The sequence below is a fragment of the Coniosporium apollinis genome (genome assembly GCF_000281105.1).
Source record: "Coniosporium apollinis CBS 100218 chromosome Unknown supercont1.21, whole genome shotgun sequence".
NCBI classification, from domain to species: Eukaryota; Fungi; Ascomycota; class Dothideomycetes; genus Coniosporium; species Coniosporium apollinis.
In genome coordinates, this window is record NW_006913283.1 from 71,632 (window position 1) to 92,052 (window position 20,421).

General features: G+C 54.3%; 11 protein-coding genes across 11 annotated transcripts; 6 read left to right on the forward strand and 5 right to left on the reverse strand.

The window, feature by feature from the left end:
* Positions 1–283: 283 nt before the first annotated feature.
* W97_04676 (uncharacterized protein) lies at positions 284–905 on the forward strand (the record flags this gene model as incomplete). The annotated part of the gene is made up of 4 exons (XM_007782565.1): positions 284–464; positions 567–631; positions 692–734; positions 790–905. 4 exons carry the CDS (start codon positions 284–286, stop codon positions 903–905), a joined length of 405 nt encoding a protein of 134 aa, XP_007780755.1.
* A 561-nt stretch (positions 906–1,466) lies between these two features.
* On the forward strand, positions 1,467–2,282 carry W97_04677 (uncharacterized protein; the record flags this gene model as incomplete). Its single annotated transcript, XM_007782566.1, has 3 exons — positions 1,467–1,637; positions 1,727–1,817; positions 1,915–2,282. 3 exons carry the CDS (start codon positions 1,467–1,469, stop codon positions 2,280–2,282), a joined length of 630 nt encoding a protein of 209 aa, XP_007780756.1.
* A 633-nt stretch (positions 2,283–2,915) lies between these two features.
* W97_04678 (ubiquitin-conjugating enzyme E2-16 kDa) lies at positions 2,916–3,748 on the reverse strand (the record flags this gene model as incomplete). The annotated part of the gene is made up of 5 exons (XM_007782567.1): positions 2,916–3,055; positions 3,109–3,292; positions 3,390–3,419; positions 3,522–3,567; positions 3,705–3,748. The coding sequence occupies 5 exons, from the start codon at positions 3,746–3,748 to the stop codon at positions 2,916–2,918; spliced, it is 444 nt and encodes a 147-aa protein (XP_007780757.1).
* Positions 3,749–4,379: 631 nt separating this feature from the next.
* On the reverse strand, positions 4,380–5,823 carry W97_04679 (glutaryl-CoA dehydrogenase; the record flags this gene model as incomplete). The annotated part of the gene is made up of 4 exons (XM_007782568.1): positions 4,380–4,426; positions 4,478–4,587; positions 4,641–5,556; positions 5,616–5,823. The coding sequence occupies 4 exons, from the start codon at positions 5,821–5,823 to the stop codon at positions 4,380–4,382; spliced, it is 1,281 nt and encodes a 426-aa protein (XP_007780758.1).
* Positions 5,824–6,343: 520 nt separating this feature from the next.
* On the forward strand, positions 6,344–7,678 carry W97_04680 (flap endonuclease 1; the record flags this gene model as incomplete). Its single annotated transcript, XM_007782569.1, has 4 exons — positions 6,344–6,356; positions 6,404–6,489; positions 6,538–6,542; positions 6,601–7,678. 4 exons carry the CDS (start codon positions 6,344–6,346, stop codon positions 7,676–7,678), a joined length of 1,182 nt encoding a protein of 393 aa, XP_007780759.1.
* A 293-nt stretch (positions 7,679–7,971) lies between these two features.
* Positions 7,972–9,730, reverse strand: W97_04681 (uncharacterized protein; the record flags this gene model as incomplete). Its single annotated transcript, XM_007782570.1, has 2 exons — positions 7,972–9,478; positions 9,528–9,730. 2 exons carry the CDS (start codon positions 9,728–9,730, stop codon positions 7,972–7,974), a joined length of 1,710 nt encoding a protein of 569 aa, XP_007780760.1.
* A 1,030-nt stretch (positions 9,731–10,760) lies between these two features.
* W97_04682 (uncharacterized protein) lies at positions 10,761–12,536 on the forward strand (the record flags this gene model as incomplete). The annotated part of the gene is made up of 1 exon (XM_007782571.1): positions 10,761–12,536. The coding sequence occupies one exon, from the start codon at positions 10,761–10,763 to the stop codon at positions 12,534–12,536; it is 1,776 nt and encodes a 591-aa protein (XP_007780761.1).
* A 269-nt stretch (positions 12,537–12,805) lies between these two features.
* W97_04683 (uncharacterized protein) lies at positions 12,806–13,666 on the reverse strand (the record flags this gene model as incomplete). Its single annotated transcript, XM_007782572.1, has 1 exon — positions 12,806–13,666. The coding sequence occupies one exon, from the start codon at positions 13,664–13,666 to the stop codon at positions 12,806–12,808; it is 861 nt and encodes a 286-aa protein (XP_007780762.1).
* Positions 13,667–15,557: 1,891 nt separating this feature from the next.
* Positions 15,558–16,019, reverse strand: W97_04684 (uncharacterized protein; the record flags this gene model as incomplete). Its single annotated transcript, XM_007782573.1, has 2 exons — positions 15,558–15,793; positions 15,866–16,019. The coding sequence occupies 2 exons, from the start codon at positions 16,017–16,019 to the stop codon at positions 15,558–15,560; spliced, it is 390 nt and encodes a 129-aa protein (XP_007780763.1).
* A 692-nt stretch (positions 16,020–16,711) lies between these two features.
* Positions 16,712–17,682, forward strand: W97_04685 (uncharacterized protein; the record flags this gene model as incomplete). Its single annotated transcript, XM_007782574.1, has 2 exons — positions 16,712–16,817; positions 16,892–17,682. 2 exons carry the CDS (start codon positions 16,712–16,714, stop codon positions 17,680–17,682), a joined length of 897 nt encoding a protein of 298 aa, XP_007780764.1.
* Positions 17,683–18,017: 335 nt separating this feature from the next.
* W97_04686 (uncharacterized protein) lies at positions 18,018–19,123 on the forward strand (the record flags this gene model as incomplete). The annotated part of the gene is made up of 3 exons (XM_007782575.1): positions 18,018–18,032; positions 18,103–18,990; positions 19,043–19,123. 3 exons carry the CDS (start codon positions 18,018–18,020, stop codon positions 19,121–19,123), a joined length of 984 nt encoding a protein of 327 aa, XP_007780765.1.
* Positions 19,124–20,421: the final 1,298 nt, after the last annotated feature.

Sequence of the window (20,421 nt, forward strand, 5' to 3'; positions counted from 1 at the left end):
CAATAAGATAGCAATCTACGTCATAATGCGACTTTGACTCTTTGAAGTGCCTGCGACTGATCTGGAGCTTCAGGCACTCCCGACATCCCGGCGGGATCAGCAGTTGTGCCGAGTCCGCAGCCTCGAGTCATCCGTCACTGCATCCTCGCCCAGAGCTTCCCCAATCAACCTCACGACTCAACTTCTCCGTGAGCTCAGCCTTTACTGTTCCTCTGGAGCTTTGCAGTGCTTCTCACTCTTTTACACATCCCGTGCCAGTTACCTGTCTTCGCCTACCGCGAGAATGTCGTCCTCCATCGCTATCCCCAAGCGCAGGAAGCAGCAGGCTGTCAGCGAAGCCCCAAGTCCCAGCAGTTCTTCGTCCTACTCGAGCTCGGCGGACTCACCACGCACGTCGCAAGCTACGTCCGCCACGTCCTCACCGCAGACTCGCTACAACCATGATCGGCGGCCGTCGTTGTTGAGTATGTCCCTTACCAAGCTGCCCAGTCGTCAGCGGCGCTTCGAGGAGCTACTTGAAGCGTTAGCATACTGGACCAGAACCCAGAGCTGACAAGAGCACCCAGGCTCCTCCATCTCGAAGTGCGAGCACATGGTTATCAACGTCGGACACCCTGACGCTCCTCGGCTGGTATGCGACCCCCCACAACACAGCCTCGCGATTCCACATTTGCTGATCTAAGCTGCGTAGATAACGTGTGTCAAGTCTTCGCAAGGCTTCGACTGGAACCAAGGTACGTCGCAACAGCCCCGCTCGCCGTGAATTCAAACAGCTGACCCCGCGTCCAGACCTCTTCCTCCCCTCCTACATCGACCATGACTCTTACGATCTCGAGCATAAGAAAGACCCGATTCAAGACATAGTTCTTACGGATGAGGAGGCTGCATCGTTCCTCCCGCAGTAATTGTCCATCATATCCGTTCTTGGGCATACTGGCGCAATTGAGACATGCAGCATGAGGCCTGGGGTTGGCGCTTTGGATCAGCGGACACTGGGACGGGGCGAGCTGGGCTCAGTATAGCATCGATTTAGCATCATGTTGCGTTATATGGGGTCGTATCTGGCGTCGGATTTGGCGCTTTGGGCGTGTGCTTGGGACGGTGAATAGCGCTATCTCTGAGGACTCAATACCACTCTGTAAACATGTAGATCTTCCAACTCTATCGAGTAGGTGAAGCTATGCGCTTTCAACATACTTACTTGGTACCAGACAATAGAGCTCCGAAGAGTCACTCCTATTGGCCTGCTTCTGGTTCAATCAACAGCGACGACCCAGACTTACAAGATACCCCACGTGATACCCCACGTTTCGGCTTACCTTCCCTGACGGGCCGTTGCTTAGCTCCCGCCGCATCATCAAAACAATCCCCATCCCACCAAGCCCCAAGTCATTGCAAGGGCACCAGACATTGATCTCATTGAAGCTCTACCCACGCAAAACCCGTAACACACCCCTCAAAAGACAATGGACACAGCCCACCGCAAAATCGAGCTCCAGTCCCCCGCCGACTTCGCTTACCTCCAGTCCAACGCGTTACGCGCCGCGCGCCAGAAAATAGACCTGCACCTCCCGCCCAGCGCGGCGCCTGCGGGGGAGGATGCGCTCAGGAGGAGGGTTGAGGAGCTGGTCGATGAGGTAGGACTCCATACGGCAAGGTGGAGGTGTTTCGAATCTGATTAAGGAGCGGAGAGGGCTGACCGGAAGGGGGCGATGCGATGGTGCAGTACATCCGCACCACCTTCGCGCGCGCGCAGCACAACATCAGCATCAACGGGCTGGAGGCCGCGGAGGCTCAGGAGCCTGCCGGGGGCGAAGGTGCGTTCTCCACAGCATCCCTTCTCAATGTCGACAACGGAGTGGAACGCGGGGGTGTTCTAGCGGGGCTTGCTATACTGCTCTGACAGGCAAACAGAATACGAACCCTACGACTCCCGCCTCTCAGCCCACCTCCAGTCCCTCGAGCGCCGGAGAGAAGACCTCACGGCCCAGGTCGCCGACCTGCGCCGCACGGCCCCCTTGCGCGCTGCACAGGCTTTCCAGACATCCTTCACCCGAGAATCCGAGACCCTCGACACTAAGCTCAAAGCCGAAGAGGAGGCACTGTTGGCGCAAGCAGAGAAAGAGGGAAGGCTGGATATCGGGCAGCTGCAGCGCTGGGACGAGGTGCAAGCCATGTGGGAAAGGGGGACCGAGGGGCTGGTGGGGTTGAAGGGGCTGACGGAGACGGTTGCGAGGTTGGAGAGGGCGGAGGGCGTGGTGGGGTATTTGGAGCGGAAGTGAGCAAGTCGTCGGATTCGTGCGCTTGGGGTCTGGGCGCTGAGGACTGGATTTGGCGTTGCTTGGATCAGGCGCCGGGGTACGTTTTGTGGCGGGCTTTGAGGGGTGTAGAATGGTGTTGGAGTCCAGATCTCACAAATGCCACGGCAGATGCTTCAGCCACTTCTCTATCGGATTTCGGAATAGTTTCGTGGTACTTCACTCGGGTCTAAATCACTATCATATCGACTGTTCGTCTACGACGGTGTGGAGCTGTCCTCAGGTCAAGGCTGTAGAACTCGCTCGAGCAGGGTTAACAAACGCGGTCACGGCGAATAAAGCCGTGTGAAAGAGCACCTGTCTCAGGTCACGTGAAGTCCATGGCCCCCCGTAAAGCACTCTTCATTCTGTAACGCACTAAGCTAAGACCGTCTAAAATGCAAATTTCCCCTTAACCACACGCCCGGTCGATGAGTACCGATATGCAATCATCAAAGAAAGAAAAGCCGAGCTCAGAGCCGTCATCATAAGAGCAATCCTCCGTTCCCACCGCAGCCTAACCACCTTGTTCGGTGTCGAGTTATGTGCTGAGCCACTTTCCCAGTGCAGGAATAAAGGTGTGCATAGCAAAGCATCCCCCCGTAGCAAGCATCAAGCCTAGATGGCGTACTTCCTAGTCCACTCTCTGGCCGTGGCTTCGTAGCGGGCACGATCGGTCTTGTAGACGTGCGCGATTTCTGGCACCAGCGGGTCATCCGGGTTCGGGTCTGTGAGCATTGAGCAGATTGAGAGTAGTACTACAAAAACTGTCAGTAGGTGTACTTCTTTGGTATGTTCTGCTTCAACTAACCTTTCGATATGGTCAACGCAGGGCTCCACTGGTCTCGCAGAATGTCTAAGCAGATGCTGCCGTTTGAGTTGATGTTCGGGTGGTAGATCCGCGTCGTGAAGTTGACCTTTGGCGGCTTGAAAGGATAGTCTGTGGGGAAGTGGATGGCTAGGAAGAAGACGCCACCGGAGTATGGAGAGTCGCCCTGCTGGTGAGTTAGCCTTCGAGTTCGATCGTAGTGTGGGGTAGCCGTTCTAGCAGCGTGAGGGGTACGCGAAACGGTTTCGGAGAGGTAGACTTACGGGACCCATGATTGTCGCTTGCCAGTGGAACTGTTGTAAAGACTCTGTCAGTCCTCGTTCGTCCCCAGATCTCGGCGGCGGTCACGCCAGCCTGGTCTTGCCAAGTCAGAAGCTGAAAGGACTCAAACGTACCAGATCATCTCCGATAGGGCCAGCAGAGCAGGATGAGGGAGGGTCACTGAAGAGTTCTGTTAGCGGGGGTGATCTTTCAACTTCTCGCAGAAGGCGAGTGGCACAGCCCAGCGGGGCACACAACGTCAAGCGATCGCGCAAACGCTGTCGGTGCAAGGAAGAAAGAGGCGGGTGTTCACATACCGACCAAGGTCAGTGAGTTCCTTGTTGATGCGCTTCAGAGCCATGTCGAGTAGTGAGTGTTTGTGCGGGTTTGCTTGTGTGTGGTGTGTGTTGTGTGTTTAGGCGCTTGGTGGGTGGTGGATGGCGGGCGGATGTTGCGCAGTTGGCTGGCCTTGCGGGCGAGAAATAGATTAGCGCTTGTCTGAAGCGGGCTGGCGGAAGCCTGACGTAGCGACAAAGAGGGCAGGTGCGGATCTGGCTCACAACGTACCTGGTGTCGGCGACAGGATCTGGAAAGGCGTAAGTGAGGTTTGAAATGTGGAGTGGAAGGAAGCACGGAGGCACTCGGTGTGGTGTTTTTGTGCTTTGCCGCTGGAAGTCGGCAGAACCTTGGAATAATTTTCGGCTTGCCGGTCAGTCACGATCTCTCAGCTGCTCAGCCGGCCTGAATAAGCAGCATGTCACGCGTGCATTGTTTCAAGTCAGGTGAAAGACCGCTTCTCAACTGAAGTAGCCGCCGGTGCTTGCGGCGGCTAACAAGCAAAGATCAACTGCTCTATATACACTGCCACTATGCTACCTGTTTGCCTTTATCAAAACGCCCAACCATATCCGGGTTGTACGAAACAACCGCTACACGGATGCTGGGAAAAGAGGGCGCACCTGTCCACAGAGAAGACAAAACCCAACCCCAGCTCAACAGAAGGCTTGAAGGCCGGTGATGGCCCTTCCCAAAATGAGGGCTACGAGCATGAGGTCAGCGTTGGCTTCTTCTAGGGCTCGGACTGGCCTACCGTGAATGTCACTTTGCCCCTCATACGTCTGCGTCACGAACAAGTTGGCAACGTGGCGGCCAATGCCATACTCGTCACTGACAGCGTTGCCACCGAAGACCTCTTGAAGCCTGGTAACCGTTAGTGTTAAGGCATGTCCTTGGACCGTCTTGAAGCCACTTACACTCTCGCATTAACCAACGCTCGGTCACAATTCTGCCTCTTGATCATAGAAATCATCTCGGGTGCGAGCTTGCCCTCGTCCTTTAGCCTTCCCGCTTGGGTGGCTGCTACTATGCCGTATGCCGCGTCGGTTGTTGCGTCCGCGAGTTTCTTCTGCACGAGCTGGTACTTGGCAACCGGGTTGCCCTTGAACTGCTTCCTCTCAAGAGCGTACTCTCTCGTGCGAGCGATGCAGTCTTCCAACGCGCCCATGGTTCCCCAAGCAATACCGTATCTGGCAGAGTTCAGGCAGCTGAACGGCCCCTTCAAGCCCTCGACATTGGGAAACATGTTGGCTTCCGGCACTGGACATTCGTCGAGCTGGATCATGCCAGTGATGGATGCCCGTAGCCCGTTCTTGTTCTTGATGGCAGGCGTCTCCAGCGTTCCTGGCGGACACTGATCGCGGTCAATGAGGAAGCCCCGGATCTTGCCCGTTTCCTGTAGCTTCGCCCATACCAACATCACGTCGGCGATCGGCGAGTTCGTGATCCAAGTCTTGGCGCCGGATATCGAGAAATAGCCTTTCTTCGAGGGGTGCGGCTTTGCGGTGGTCTCCATCGATCCTGGGTCAGAGCCGTGGTTTGGCTCCGTCAAGCCAAAGCAGCCTAGAATCTTGCCCTTCGCCATGCCTGGCAGGTATTTCTCTTTCATCTCCTGTGTGCCATGTTCGTCGATGCCGCCCATGACCAGCGAGCTCTGGACTGACATGCCGGACCGGTAGCCAGAGTCGACTCGCTCTACTGCTCGCGTGATGAGGCCGGACGCTACGCTGCTAACGCCTGCGCAGTCGTAGCCCTTTATTGTTGCGCCGAGAAGACCCAGCTCACCCATCTCTTCCAGTATCTTCTTGTCGTACTCTTCATTGCGGTAGGCCTCTAGATGGTCGAGGATCAGCTCCAGAATCATAATCTGATATGGAGAGGTGATGGTATACCTAGTACTCGCGGCAGCATGCGCTCCTGGCAGTAAGACTCAGCAGTCTCCGAGATTGCCAACTCCTCTTCCGTGAACATGTTGTTCGATCCCAATGGATCTTTCCAATCAAACGGCACTGGCGCGTGGAGATGCCTACTGCCGATGGCGGCGCTGCGGGTGGCAGCGGCCAACTGCCGTGTAGCATGTCTGCAGACTGGTTTGAACATGTTGGAGGACGGTACAGTATGAGCGACTCAGAGTAAGAGGGAGATAATCGCAGAGTGCTGAGTGCCACAGAAATGCGTCCTAACTTTTGAGCAGCATTCGGCTCAACCCCACAAATGACAGATGAGGGATCGGCATAGGGTTCAAGAGCCGAGGCTCCCCAGGGCGTAGTTAGCTCGATTGCGGAGCGCCATGATGTCTGCGCCTTGAGCTTGGAATTATACGTGTTCACCTACATGAGACTCTGGCTGGGGATAGTGCGTCTCTACCTCAATAGCGATGCAGCCGTCTCGCCACAAGTTCACGTTCCGTCCTCCTGTCAAGGAACGGCGGCGCTGCGGGCGCAAGGCTGCCAAGTCGCGTAAGGCTTGAAGTGCGCGCGTAACCGACGCGCCGCGAATGGCGTCACCCGTCACCAGCCACCAGCCATTCCCTCTTTAATCATCAAGTGAACAACCACACGCCCACAGTCGCAGCATTAGACAAATCCCTCGCAGCAACAGCCAGTAGCTAGGAGCCAAAATGGGTATCAAGCGTAAGGTCTTGACTTCTCTGCGCAGTTTCAACTACTGACTCCCCCAGATCTGTACCAAGTCATCAGCGAAAATGCCCCCGACGCCATCAAGACCGGCGAAATCAAGAATCAGTTCGGGCGAAAGGTTGCCATAGTACGTCTCCCTTGCACCAGCAGCCTTCACATCACTAACCTCACCCAGGATGCGTAAGCTCACTCACTCGCTCCACCTCCAAATCTATCCCATACCTAACCCACCCCGCAGCTCCATGAGTATCTACAGCTTTCTCATCGCCGTCCGCTCCGATGGGCAGCAACTCATGAGCGACACGGGCGAAACAACCTCGCACCTGATGGGCATGTTCTACCGCACGCTGCGCATGGTCGACAACGGGATCAAGCCGCTCTTCGTCTTCGACGGCGCGCCGCCCAAGCTCAAATCCGGCGAGCTCGCGAAGCGCTTCCAGCGCAAGTCCGAAGCGCAGGAGGCGCACGAGGAGGCCAAGGAGACGGGCACGGCGGAGGAGGTGGAGAAGTTCTCGCGGCGCACGGTTAGGGTGACGCGCGAGCACAATGCAGAGTGCCAGCGGCTGCTGACGCTGATGGGGATCCCGTATATCGTTGCGCCGACGGAGGCGGAGGCGCAATGTGCGGTGCTGGCGCGAGCTGGCAAGGTCTACGCCGCCGCGTCCGAGGACATGGACACCCTAACCTTCAACTCGCCCGTGCTGCTGCGCCACCTGACCTTCAGCGAGCAGCGCAAAGAGCCCATCCTCGAGATCCACCTCGACAAGGTGCTCGAGGGGCTCGAGATGGAGATGCCGCAGTTCGTGGACCTCTGCATCCTGCTCGGCTGCGACTACGTCGACCCGATCAAAGGCATCGGCCCCAGCACGGCCCTAAAGCTGATCCGCGACCACAAGAACCTCGAGGGCGTCGTCGAGTTCTTCGAGACGAGCAAGAAGTACAGCCTGCCCGAAGACTGGCCCTACAAAGACGCGCGGCTATTGTTCCTCGAGCCCGACGTCCGGCCCGCAGACCACCCCGACTGCGATTTCAAGTGGGATGCCCCTGACGTCGACGGCCTGATCAAGTTCCTGGTGGAGGAAAAGGGCTTCAGCGAGGACAGGGTGCGCAATGCGGCGACCCGGCTGCAGAAGAACCTCAAGAGCGCGCAGCAGAGCCGGCTGGAGGGCTTCTTCAAGCCGATGGACAGGACGCCGGAGCAGCAGGCGGCGCTGAAGCGGAAGAATGAGGCGAAGATTGAGGACAAGAAGAAGAAGCAGAAGCAGGTCGCCAAGGAGAAGAAGGAGGCGAAGGCGAAGCCCAGGGGTGGATTGTGATTCACGGCTTTTCTATCACGGGAACGGTGGGGACTTTGGGCTTTGCTTGCTTCTGTTGCGCTTTTCGGTGGCGATCACGGCATAGGATGGCTCTGCAAGGCGTTGCTGGTGCAAAGCGGGTGGAAATACCATGGCAGATGTCTACAGGTCACGTGTGCAAGACCGAGGTCTCGGGCAATTCGAAACTGGCTCTCTAATTTTCTACGATACCACACGGATGAATATACGGTTACAATGGGTGATAATACAAGTCAAAAAGAAAACCTATCATGCGGGTAAACCGCCCACTGCCATCAATGCATTCCAAAGTCTCCGCTCTGGACAATCGCCCTCTGGCACTCCGCCAGAATGGCCGCCTGTCTCGTGACCTCACCAAGCCGTCCAATAACCTCCTTGTTGCCCTCCACAAAGCCATACAGCGCGTACGGTATGCTGACCTCATCGCAAAACTGCTGTACAAGCTTCTGCGTCCTCCTAAGATTATGCCTCGGAATCCTCGGATACAGGTGATGGATCGCCTGGAACTGGAGCCCGCCATGGAAGAAGTCGAGCCACTGGGGACACTCGACGTCCATGGTGGTCCTGAGCATCTTCTGCGGGAAGCTCTCATGCGTGCCTAGGTCCGCGGTGCTCATGGCGTAGTGGCTCAGCGTGATCTGCACGTGCAGCGGCGCGGTGACAATGTGGCTGATCAGGACGAAGGCGACGCGCGCCGTCCACGTCGGGATGCTGCAGTAGAGCACCCCGTACCCGAACCAGCTCCAGAAGAAGAGCTGGCCCGCGATCTCGAACCAGCGCGTCCACCACGCGGGGCCCTTGCGGATCGCTTGCCCGCCGAAGAGGTAGAGCCAGGAAAGGCGGTAGAGATTGAAGCGGCCGAGGCACAGGATCGGGTAGTAGAGGTAGCTTTGGTATTGCACGAGGAACTTGGCGGCCGCGTCGTAGGTCATGTTGAAGTCGTAGTAGGTCGAGTTGAGGGACTCGAAGAAGCGGTGCGAGAGCGCGAAGAAGGGCATGAGCTCGATGTCTGGGTCGTGCTCGGGGGAGTTAGTGACGATGTGGTGCACGTTGTGGCTGCGCTTCCACCAGCCCAGGCTGAGGCCGCCGATGAAGTCTGCCACGACGATTCCGATGATAGTGTCCTTTGTGAAATCATGGGTGATGCCCATGTGCCCTGCGTCGTGGGCCGTGAAGACGAGTTGGTGCCAGAACATGCCGAGGAAGACGGCGCTGGTGCAGTACCAGCCCCTGCGGAGGAAGACCAGGAAGAGGGAGAACAGGAGGGTGTATCTACATAGCTCGTACGCGTAGGCGCTGTAGTTGCACTGGTAGAGACCTTCGGCTCTGATGCGTTCGTTCAGTAGGCGGTACTTTTGCACAATCTCGTCCTGGACCTTTGCGTCGAGAGACGGATATCTAGATAGATCGAGCTCGATCTCCTCCTGGGTCTTACGATCCATGGGGGAAACTTTGGTTGGGCTCCCAACTTCAGAGAGCTCGACGGAGGAGATGGAGGTGGTTGAGGACGCCCGAGTTCTAGTAGTGTCGCCCAGATGCCGCTGGCGCAAGCCTGACGCTCCATCTGCGGGCTCGAAGATTGGTGACGGCTCCGTAGAGGTTCCTTCGCTCGACGAGTCTTGCTCGAGATTCTTCCCTGCCCAAAGTGCGTCCGTGGTCTCGGGATCCAGATAGACACGGAATTTCCCACCCTGGATCGGAGGGAGGAAGTTGGTCCAACGACCCTCGATACGGCCGATCTGGTAGTTGCTCATGCGGGCAAGAGCCTCTGGGGAGTGAAGACTGAGAAGTGGTCAGTACAGGCAAACAAAGTGCAGCTGGGTAGACGTACGCCTTGACCTCGTCGGTAGCATCTCTGCCCACCATATGCGAGATAGCTTTAGGTCCACCAGGGTGAAAATCGAGCCATGCATCCGCCTTGAAAACCTTGCCGTCCACTATGAATATGGAGCGGCCTTCTGCGATCAAGCCTTCTATTTGACGTCTAGCAAGGACCGCGTCCTTGCGGGCGGTCGAAGCTGAAAAGGAGGCCATGGTGGCCTGGGAATGAACGAATGCTGATTCCAACTGGACAAGAGCGCGTTGTCTATTGTTCCAACTGTAAAGCGAGGTTCCAATGGACGAGCGGGAGGGACAGGAGGTGAAAGGGACGGCAGAAGAAGGAACGACAAAGTCGGAATGAGCTCCGGCTCTAACCAGTCTCTGCTGGCGCTTGAGGGGAAAACAAGCCCAGACCCGGTGCTTTTTACAGCCACAGCCACAAAAAAGCCACAGTGCTTGGCGGGCTAGGCCTGTTGCAGCAGGCGTCAGTTCCTGCTTGCCCCTACAGAGCACCAGCAGAGTGCAGACGTGTGTACGCTCAATTGCGGCCGGTTTTGCGGGTCGAGGAAGGGGCAGGAGCTCAGGGTCATCCGCCAAGGAGTCCAAAGTCGATGGAAAGGGTCCTTGGAATTCCAGGGTCCCGTCCGCGCGCGTCAGATTGCGGCTGAGTTTTCACTGATCGCGCCAGGGGCGGTTGCGTGCGGGGGTGCCCAGCTGAGCTTCCAGGTTCCACCAAGCCGTTCCACCGCTCTGGTCTAAAATCAAGCCACAGACCGTTTTTTATGGCCCTGGTCCATTTCACGTCGAAGCTTGTTCTACCAACCCTCTTGGTGCTCTGGTCCGGCATTGCCTCGCTCGAGCACTGATTGAAAGTCCCATTAGTTACTGCCATTCTAGCAGAAGCAAGCGTCGGTCGCATCAGGGTGCTCGTCGGAAGCGGCCGAGAGAGCCCTGACGTGCACAGGTAGGATTCCGATTCCGACCAGAAAACTCAGGTGATTTGCCCTCCGCGCCATTTATCTACAAGACCCCCAAACGGCACCAGTACACAACATCCTGCTACTTCGTCCTTTCTCTAGAGTACATTAACGCGCGGCGACCTTTATTGCCGGATACACGTGACGTAGGCTTCCGGTTGAGATTCTCTATTCCCGTTGCCCAGAGACATCTGGGGCTGCCAATTACTATCCGCATCTCTACTCGCAGAACTATCAATATTATTCCACCAGCATAACCAATCAGAATGATAGGCGCCATTAAGGAACTGGCCGAAGAATGGCTGCGCCTCGATAGAGACGCGACCACGAGGGAACAGATCTACCAACTGTTGGTGAACAACGAGCAAGAGGAACTCGAGAGACGACTCGCACCCCGCATAGCCTTTGGCACCGCCGGCTTGCGTGGACCCATGAAAGCCGGGTTCGCATGTCTCAATTCATTAACGGTCATACAAGCATCCCAAGGGCTAGCCGCTTATCTACTGGATACCGAGACTAACGTCCATCACCGAGGCGTCGTCATCGGCCGCGACGCGCGACACAATTCCGACAAATTTGCAAAGCTCACCGCCGCTGCATTTGCAGCCAAGGGCATCAAAGTGTGGTGGTTCGAGCAGCCTGTTCACACGCCCTTTGTGCCTTTTGGTGTCAGTGAGCTGGGCGCCGTAGCTGGCGTAATGATCACTGCGAGTCACAACCCAGCGCAAGACAACGGGTACAAGGTCTACTGGTCAAATGGCTGTCAGATCATACCTCCACATGACGCTGGCATAGCAGCATCGATTCTGAGGAACCTTGAGCCAGTCACGTGGGACACGTCTGTAGTCGACGAGGGCAACCTGCTCGTTGAAAGCACGTACGGCCTCGTCAGGGACGCCTACTTCAGGGCCGTTAGTGCAGGTGCACGATCAGTAGAGCCTGCAGATGCAGAAAAACACCCAACCCGGGTTTCAGACATCAGTTTTGTCTACACGCCCATGCATGGAGTGGGCCTTCCGTACATGACCAAAGCCGTTCGCGGTTTAGGTTTAGAAGAGAACATGGTGGTCGTCCCTGAACAAGCAGATCCCGATCCCGACTTTCCCACGGTGCGGTTTCCTAACCCCGAAGAGCGAGGCGCGCTTGACCTTGCCATCAAGACCGCTGACGCTCATTCCATCCAACTCGTTATTGCCAGCGATCCGGATGCCGACCGCCTAGCGGTGGTAGAAAAGGTGGAAGACGAGTGGCATCAACTCACTGGCAACCAACTCGGTATCCTTCTTGCATCACACATCTTCGATACGTGGCGACATCTCCACTCGGAAATCGAAAAACTTGCCATGCTCGCTTCGACCGTCTCATCCCAGATGCTCGCCGTTATGGCCAAAACCGAAGGCTTTCACTTCGAGGAGACCCTCACCGGCTTCAAGTGGCTTGGTAACATGGCTCTCAAGCTGGATGAGCGGGGCTTCGACTCTCGATTCGCCTTTGAAGAAGCCATCGGCTACATGATTCCCGGCGTTGTGAAGGACAAAGACGCCATCAGCGCCGCGGCCGTGTTCTTGACAGCGGTTGCGAGATGGAGGGATGGGGAGGGTCTCACTCCGTGGACCAAGTTGCAGCAGCTGTACGGAAAGTACGGGCACTTCGAGGACGCGAACACCTATCTTGTCTCCCCGTCACGTGCTGTGACCGATGCCGTCTTTGCGGATATCAGGAAACTGGGAACTCCGCATCCGACGCATCTAGGCAAGCGGAAAATCCTGCGCTGGCGAGATTTGACAGAGGGTTATGATTCGGCGACAGAGGACCATAAGCCAGTGTTGCCGGTATCGAAGGATAGCCAGATGATCACGTGCGAGCTGGAAGGACAGGTGAGGTTTACTGCGAGAGGATCGGGCACGGAGCCAAAGCTCAAGTTGTATATTGAGTGTCGTGCTGGAAGCTCGGCAGAGGCGCGAAAGGGGGCGAATGAAGTTCTGGAAGACTTGTTGGAGGAGTGGTTCAAGCCGGCGCATTATGGACTCAGGCCAGCTTGAGTGGCCTCTGCGCTGAGCCCTGATATCCTTTTGGTGTAGCGGATCTCTCCTTTTGGACAGGACCAATTCTTGAACACATTGCGGGAGGCTCAGTATGACTTGGGAATACCGTCAGCGATGACTAGAGAAAGCCGTTCTGCCATCATCTTGGCTCGATGTCTAGGGCATCAAGACACCCATGAAGCGGCATACAAGCCGAGAGAGCTTTGCACAAGCTTCGGCGAACATGTTCCTATGCGGTTCCTGCTCACAGAAGCCGCCGTGTGTTCCTAGTCCTTGTTTTCCGCAGACGCTGACCTTCGCCAAGTAACGGTAACCACATGGATCTCATACGACGACGGCGGTTTTGTACGACGCCAACCCCTTTGTCTAGTCCAGCTTTTCACAGTTGTGCTCTCATCCGCCACCATATTCGTTCCGTCCCTCAACTCAAAGCGCCATAGCATCACCCTCTTAACCAACTCATCGAGCTTGCCTTTCCACTCTTTTGTGACCTCAAACTCAACCTTGACGTCCTCGAGTTCGTTGGGGAACTTGGTAAGATCAGGTGAGCCCCAGCTGGCACTAAAAAGCTGTTGGATGTCGTCGTTACCATAACGAGTATCGGACCAGTTGTTACCCCAGCTGATGGTGATGGTGAGGTGCTTGGGGCGGAATTGCTGTGGAGACATAAAGGTACTGAACTCCCGACAGTAGTAAGCCATGAAGACGTGGACGTGGTTGAGGTCGGTCTGCTGTTTGCGCGTTAAGCTTTCGAACCGGAGAGGCGTTCGGCTAGGATCTCGAGAACAACTGATCGTGCCGAGCCAGAAGCAATGCGTAGCACTGCTCATTGGAATGGTGTTGGTCTCGTAGTACACACGCCGGCAAGTGCGGAGGAGGTCCGTGTTGATAACCTTGGGGAAGCAATGCCCGGGACGGTAGTAGTTGTCAGTTGGGTCGTAGGGTCGCGTTGAGTCCTCGTGTTCAGAGAGTGCCAGCTCGAAGATCTGGTTGCGGATTTCTGGAGGGAGTACCGAGAAGAGTGGGGACTGCATCTGTGGATGAGAGTTGAGCGGTGAGATCTCTGTGAGAGATCTCCGCACTTTGCGGACTGCGACCCTGCGTTCGCGACGACTTGTCGAGAGCATGTTGCATTCGGTGTCGTTTCTGGGAGAAGCAATGAATATGATATGCGACAAGCTGATACTTATAGAGGCCACAGCGCTTTAGACAAACTTGCATGGGAAAGTCATTGCGAGGCGATAGGCAACAGCAAACAACAGCAAGAACTTTAAGGAATCGCGCTGATCTTGAAGGCCGCTTCTGCTTACCTTCCCACGACAGCTATCTCCGCGTTGCTCATATTGCTAGGTCTGCTCGATCCCCAAACTGAATTACAAGGAGCTTGCTCAGTTAATAACCATACCTCCTAGGCACAGTGCTGGACCGAAGCTGGGTGGATATGTCGCTTTGATTAGACCGCAGACGCCGCTTATTCCTGACACTGAGTTTCCAGTATGTAAGCTTCTAGAGCTTCGTGCAGCTTGACTTGGTCGTGGTGCTTTACTGATGTTCCTCGTTCACGTGGTGCTGCGCTTATCTCAGCTTGCGGCTCAGACGGCAAATAAGACAAGGGCCCTATAGCTAAGCTCCACCCTACCCCACCCTATCCACTAATTAAACCCCTCCCTCTAGGTTTTGTCTTATTTACCGTCTAAGAGCCTCTAGTGCGAGTTTCTATAAGGCTTAACTTATAAGACGCGTGGAAGATTATTCTACTATAAATCACACTCCTACTATAAGCTTAGACGTGTGTAGACTATAAAAAGATAGTATAAAATATAAATATATATACTTTTAGCACTTTTTTTAAAGGAAAAGACGTAAGATTAAAGTGTATAAGCGATTCTTACGCAGCTTATAGCTATATATAGAACGACTCGTCCTTTTAACTTTTCTTACTTTTTATTTTTTTTTTTAACTTTTCTACCTTTTAAGTTTTTTTTTCTATATCTTAGGAGACGCTTTATATTAGTTATATAAAGCGTCTCCCAGCTTTTAGAAAAAAAACCCTAAGAGTTAGAAAAGTTAAGAAAAAAAACAAAAAGTTAGTAATTTTTCATATATAATACTTCACTATTACTTTTCCACCTTTTAGGATTTTCTTTCCAAATTTTAGGAGATACTATATATGAGTTATATATCGCATCCTCTAACTTTTAGAAAGAAAATCTTAAGAGGTGGAAAAGTCGTATAAATTAAGTCGTCTCTTATATAAATCTATACTAGTGGCTCTTAGACGGCAGGAGTGACTCTATACACCGCTATAGGCTTGTGTGCTAATGCTAAGGCCACCCCTGCAAAAGTCTGAGTCGCTAACTGAGATAATGCTGCGCGGAGCTCTTCGTGCCGCGATGTCACGTGCTCGTGAGAGCCGACATTTTCCATGTGCAGAGTTGTTCTCAGCCAACATATACTAGGAGCAATCCCCTGATGCTACCTGCGCTAGTATTTGATAGGCAACATGGCAGAAATCAGGATTCGAAGACTGCTTAAGGGTTCTACCTCGGTAGACATACCCAAGCACTTTCCTATCACAAGCACGAATTGGTATTACGGCTATGCGCAAGGGTATTGCAAACGATCCACGAAGCTAAGTGGTTCGTCGCTTGCCCATTGTTTGTATTCGTACATGAGGGTGTTGTTTCTTCGTTAGCTGAAGCATTCACAACCTCAATCAAGCGTTGGCACCTCCGTTCACACTCCAAGTCGCACCTACGACAGAGCTACTCTCTTTGCTCAAGAGGAATGCAACAACATTGGCATTCTCCTGCGGTGTACCGAGGCGGGGAATAAGACAATTCGGCACTGGGTTCGGCGCTCCAGCACCTCTTGTAGCGTGCGTTATAGTTGTATCAACAGCACCACTACAACATATATTAGCCCAACCCGCTCGTCATCGCTGTCGAAGGACATCACTTACGGCATGACCATGTTGACCCTGATGTTCCGCTTCCCCTGCCTCCATCGCCGCGCTCTTCACCATTCCCACAGCCGCATGCTTGCTGGCGCTAAACAGTGCACCTTGTGGATACCCGCGCATCGAAAATATGCTCGAACGTGAACGACGCTACCCGGCTCTTCCAGGACGCCGGGCTTGAGTGCCTCCGCGAGTACGTGAAACAGGCCCTTGATATTGACGTCGACGATGTACTCCATCTCCCTATCTTCAGTTTCCCAGATCGACTCCGGCCCCAGCTTATGGCCTCCCGTGCCTGCGATTTAGGCTACGCCATCCAGTCCGCCGAGCTTCGACTTCGTGGCTTCGAGGAAGGATCTTACAGCACCGCGGTCCGCGATGTCGAGAACTTGGATGATGACGCGGCTCTTTTGCTCCTCGGTGAGTGAGTTAAAGAGCTTCTTGAGGCTGGCGCCGTTCAGGTCGCAGAGGCCGAGCGAGGCACCCCGCTCTAGGAGGGTTTTGGTGATGGCGAGGCCCATGCCGGAGGTTGCCGGTAACGATGAAGACGCGGCCGGAAAAGGAAGATGCCATCTTTGAAAACAGGGACACAGGGACGAGTGAGACGAGGCTGCACAGTGAAATCCGAACACTGCTTGGGTTAAGAGATTTACTTAGAGAAAAACGCGGAGTTCTGCATGCAGATTGACAAGAACCGCAGAGTATCTTGAGGGCAGTTGAGGATGAGACGTCCTTGCGAGATTTGAGTGAAATGGCAGCTCCATAACGGAATATATAGGGAAACTTTCGTTCGTGCACTCGTCCATAACGACACACACTCGGCTGCTGCTCTTACGTTGCCGCACGATAGGTAGACTAAGACGGATATGCCAAACTTAAGTCGCGAGTCTTTTGTTAAAGCCTACGACGTACCTTGGGAAGGGTTGGAGTTTCATCGGTCAAGGTCGGTGCACGGGCTCCCGTCGTCAGCAGCTTGCATTGGTCCCTTGAACCCCTGTCCTGGCGTCAAGGGCCAGCATAGGATTGCTTCACCATGCGCTTCATTAATCATTCTGTTCGTCACAACCTGCTACTGCTACTTCTACCGTTACCACTGTGTCAGCAGCTCACATATCGCCCCGACTGCGAGCAGAGTGCCTTGACGGGAATGGAGACCTCTATATTCATACCTACAGCCGATTCGTCCGCTGCTCCACTAATACCCTTGGAGCGAATGACGCAGCAGGCCAAAGTCCACGCTCCGCAAGAAGATTGGACGGGCGTGACTGATTCGAGATTGCGAAGGAAGCTGCAGAATAGGTTGAACCAGAGGTCTCGCCGTAAGTGTCTCCAGGGCGATATCATGGTGACAGTGCTCACTAACGCCCACTAACGCCCTGTCATCTTTGTGCAGGAAAACGTGAAGCGTACACCAAGACTACAGGGCATATCCCACCGGCGGCGCAGTCGATCACCTCGCGTATATATGACGACAGCAGCGTATCTGGTTCGCGATGGAGTACGCAAATCATAGATTCCAGCTCGCCGGAGGTGGCTGTAGTCGTCTCCACCGCGCTTGAGCCGCAGGTCAAGCCTCGAAAGCTTGGCCAATGGGCCAATACTTATGCTGGAGAGGCCGATGATATCCAGCAAACAGTCCTTAACCAGCTCGAGGAACTCGCGAGCCAAAAATACATGGGCTCTCCGACCGCCGATTTTCTGCTGACTCTAATCCAATTCAATGTTTTCCGCGCGCTGTTGCGCAATACCTTTACCCTTAGGCTGACACTGGACTGGCTACAAGACGATGCGTTCTCGCCTTTCTGCGCTGGACACTTCAATGAGTCCGCGCCCTCGAGCCTGCAACCGACGTTGCTGCAGCGTACAACAGAGCATCACCCCTGGATAGATCTCTTCCCCTTCCCTGCGATGCGGGATAATCTGCTCCGTATATACGGCAAGTTCGATGAGGACCAACTCTGTGGGGATTTAGTAGGCTGGTGCAGGTCACCGGGTGAGCGTACTGGGCTCATCGTCTGGAGCGAGCCGTGGGATCCTTCAGGCTGGGAAGCTACGGAGGCGTTCTTGAAGACGTGGGGCTGGACGATCAGGGGTTGCAGGGAGATTTCCTACTCGACGAACTACTGGCGGGCTCGGCGTGGAGAAGAGCCTCTTGAGGACGCGTTGTTCGAGCTTTCTGCCTGATAGTTTAAGATGTCACTTGAGACTTCGGAGTATGGTTCTTGCGAGTACCTCCCGCAAAAGGTATGTCAATCACGTGCCGCATGCCGCAGCACCGCGACCATGATGAGGTATTTAAAAGCCTGCAGTCATCAGCGGGCGTGATACTGTTGTATCAATACAAAGTCCCGGCAGAATTGCGTATAAGCAGCTTAGCCTCCACCGCGTTTGTAAGCATACGGCACGTGACTGCTGTACCATTTAGCGGGGAGAGGCACCTTCTGAGACACAAGTTAAAGAAACAGTCATAAATCTGACAACGGGCGTTAACCGATACTAGAGCTAGGAAACTGAACACAATGGCCGAAAAGCAGGTTCGGCGACTCCCCTAGACTCTAGTCATAAGTAGGTAGTAGGGCAGCGAGATAACCGTCAGCGATCCAGACGACCAGCACCACCACCAATGGCTTCGCCGATAAAGATGGCCAATTTCGTCGCCAGCCCAGCAAGTTCCGGAACACCATTGAACCTGCTGCGGACGTTCCATTCCCGGCAGTGAAAGATCGCTACGTCCTGTACATCAATTACGGCTGCCCGTGGGCACACCGCACGAATATTACACGATGCCTCAAGGGCCTTCAAGACATCATTCAGCTCGTCGAAGTGGACGCCCGCAAGCCTGACCTTGGATGGTTCTTCTCGGGCCGAACGGGGCCTGACAGCGATCCGCTGTACGGCGGGAAGTATCTTCGTGATCTGTATGAAAGGGCAGAACCGGGCTATGAAGGCAGGACCCTGGTGCCGACGCTCTGGGATAAGGAGAAAGAGACTATCGTGTCCAACGAGAGCAGCGAGATAATCCGCATGTTCTACACCGCTTTCGATCATCTTCTACCTGAGGATAAGCGTGAGGAGGCGAAGGGCAAAGCTGGCTTGTTCCCTGAGCATCTGCGCAACGACATCGAGGCAATGAACGAATGGGTCTACGATACTGTCAACAACGGTGTTTACAAGACCGGCTTCGCCAGCACTCAGGAGGCTTACGAGCAGAATGTGTTTCCGCTCTTCAAATCGCTTGACCGGCTTGAAGAGCACCTGAGCAAGCCGGAACACCAACCGTACCTCTTCGGGGAGCATATCACCGAAGCAGATATCAGGCTCTATCCGACGATAGTGAGGTTTGATGTCGGATACTACACTCTCTTCAAGTGCAACCTGAAGATGATAAGACACGATTACCCCAAGCTGCATGACTGGGTACGACGCCTGTACTGGGATGAGAGTGAGCGGACCAATGGTGGCGCCTTTGGTAAGACCACGAGGTTCGATGCGGTATGTAATCTATGGGCACTATTGTAAGCGCATTAACGCTGATCTCGTATAGATCAAAAGGGGATACGCGTCAGCGACTGGCAGCAAGGTTGTGCCGGCTGGACCGCTGCCCGATATGCTACCCCTTGAATGACATCTATTCCAAGACCAGTAATGCATCAAAGCTTCTCAGTGGAACAGGAGCACGCGGACGACAGAAATCGCCGGATTAGCCAATGCTGCCAATCATCAGACTCCCAAATAATTACCAAATCGCCAAAACTTATTAGACTCACCATGCTTCCAAAGGTCTTTGGTCTGGCTGTTCCATCTCTACTTATGGCTTGAACTCTCTTACGAAGTAGTCTTGGTTGCCACACGCCCGAAGACCTACCTCTCCATCAGTATGCCCTGTAGTAGGCGGTTCGCCGTGTTTCGTGTCCGGTGATCTTTGTCACCCGGGTGGGGAGTTTTGCAGTTTTCGAATCAGACCCCGTCATTGACGGATTGACGAACATATATGGGTTACAACATTTTCCCTCTCCATACAGCAGCATTGCGAGAACACATTGAAGCCTATCAGTTCCAATCCTGCTCTCGTGAAAATGCCTACCTCTTGAGTCTCCCATATTACGATCTATCCTAGTTCGCAGCGCTCATAATAGAGCAGCGCAAAAAGAAAAGCCGCAGAAGACTGAGGGACAGTGGAGAGGAGTTTGGCTTTTGGTTAAGTATTTTACAGACTCGGCGGGAGAGACATTACCATCACATCTCTTTCGATGTGATTTGTTCATCAGCGCTTTTTAATAATGTGCTGCAAGAACTGGAAGTGCGGAACTTATGTTCAAGACTGAGAATATTATGATCATCGAGCTCATATCGTCAACTTCCTTCTGCACCTTCGCCATGCGCCGGAAAAGAGTTAAGCGCTCCAGTCTGACGGCATCCCGTTCGCTATTCTGAAGCTGTGTCTTGGTAGCGCTAATCTCAGCCTCCAATCTAGCAATGTACTGTACAACGTCAGCATTCCGAGTATCTGTCGCGGCCGACTGGCGCCTATTGACCTCAGCACAACCCGAATGATTTTCAGTCTGTTCCATGTTCGATTCAACTCCATAGGTCGCATCTTTAGTCAGTGCGCCTGATGAACTGGCCGTTCGGCACCGGATCCGATTCAGTCTTACTAGCGCCTGCGAAGGGGTTGGCCGAATGGTACGATACGCCGTTCGCATCATCGCACCTGAGCTTCTGGTGAGTACACGGCTGTATCGGTACGTCTTCTGGGTTGGTGTGTTGCTGAGTTGTTTCAGAGGCCGAGGTGTGCGGGCCTTGCGCCGATAGATTCGGAAGTAGCAGGATCACGATTTGAATTTCTCTTGGTAAGAAAGAGGTTGGAGAAGCTCAGTCGTCTGGCAACCTCTAAAAAGTTGGTTATATACTTGGTGTTGGCAC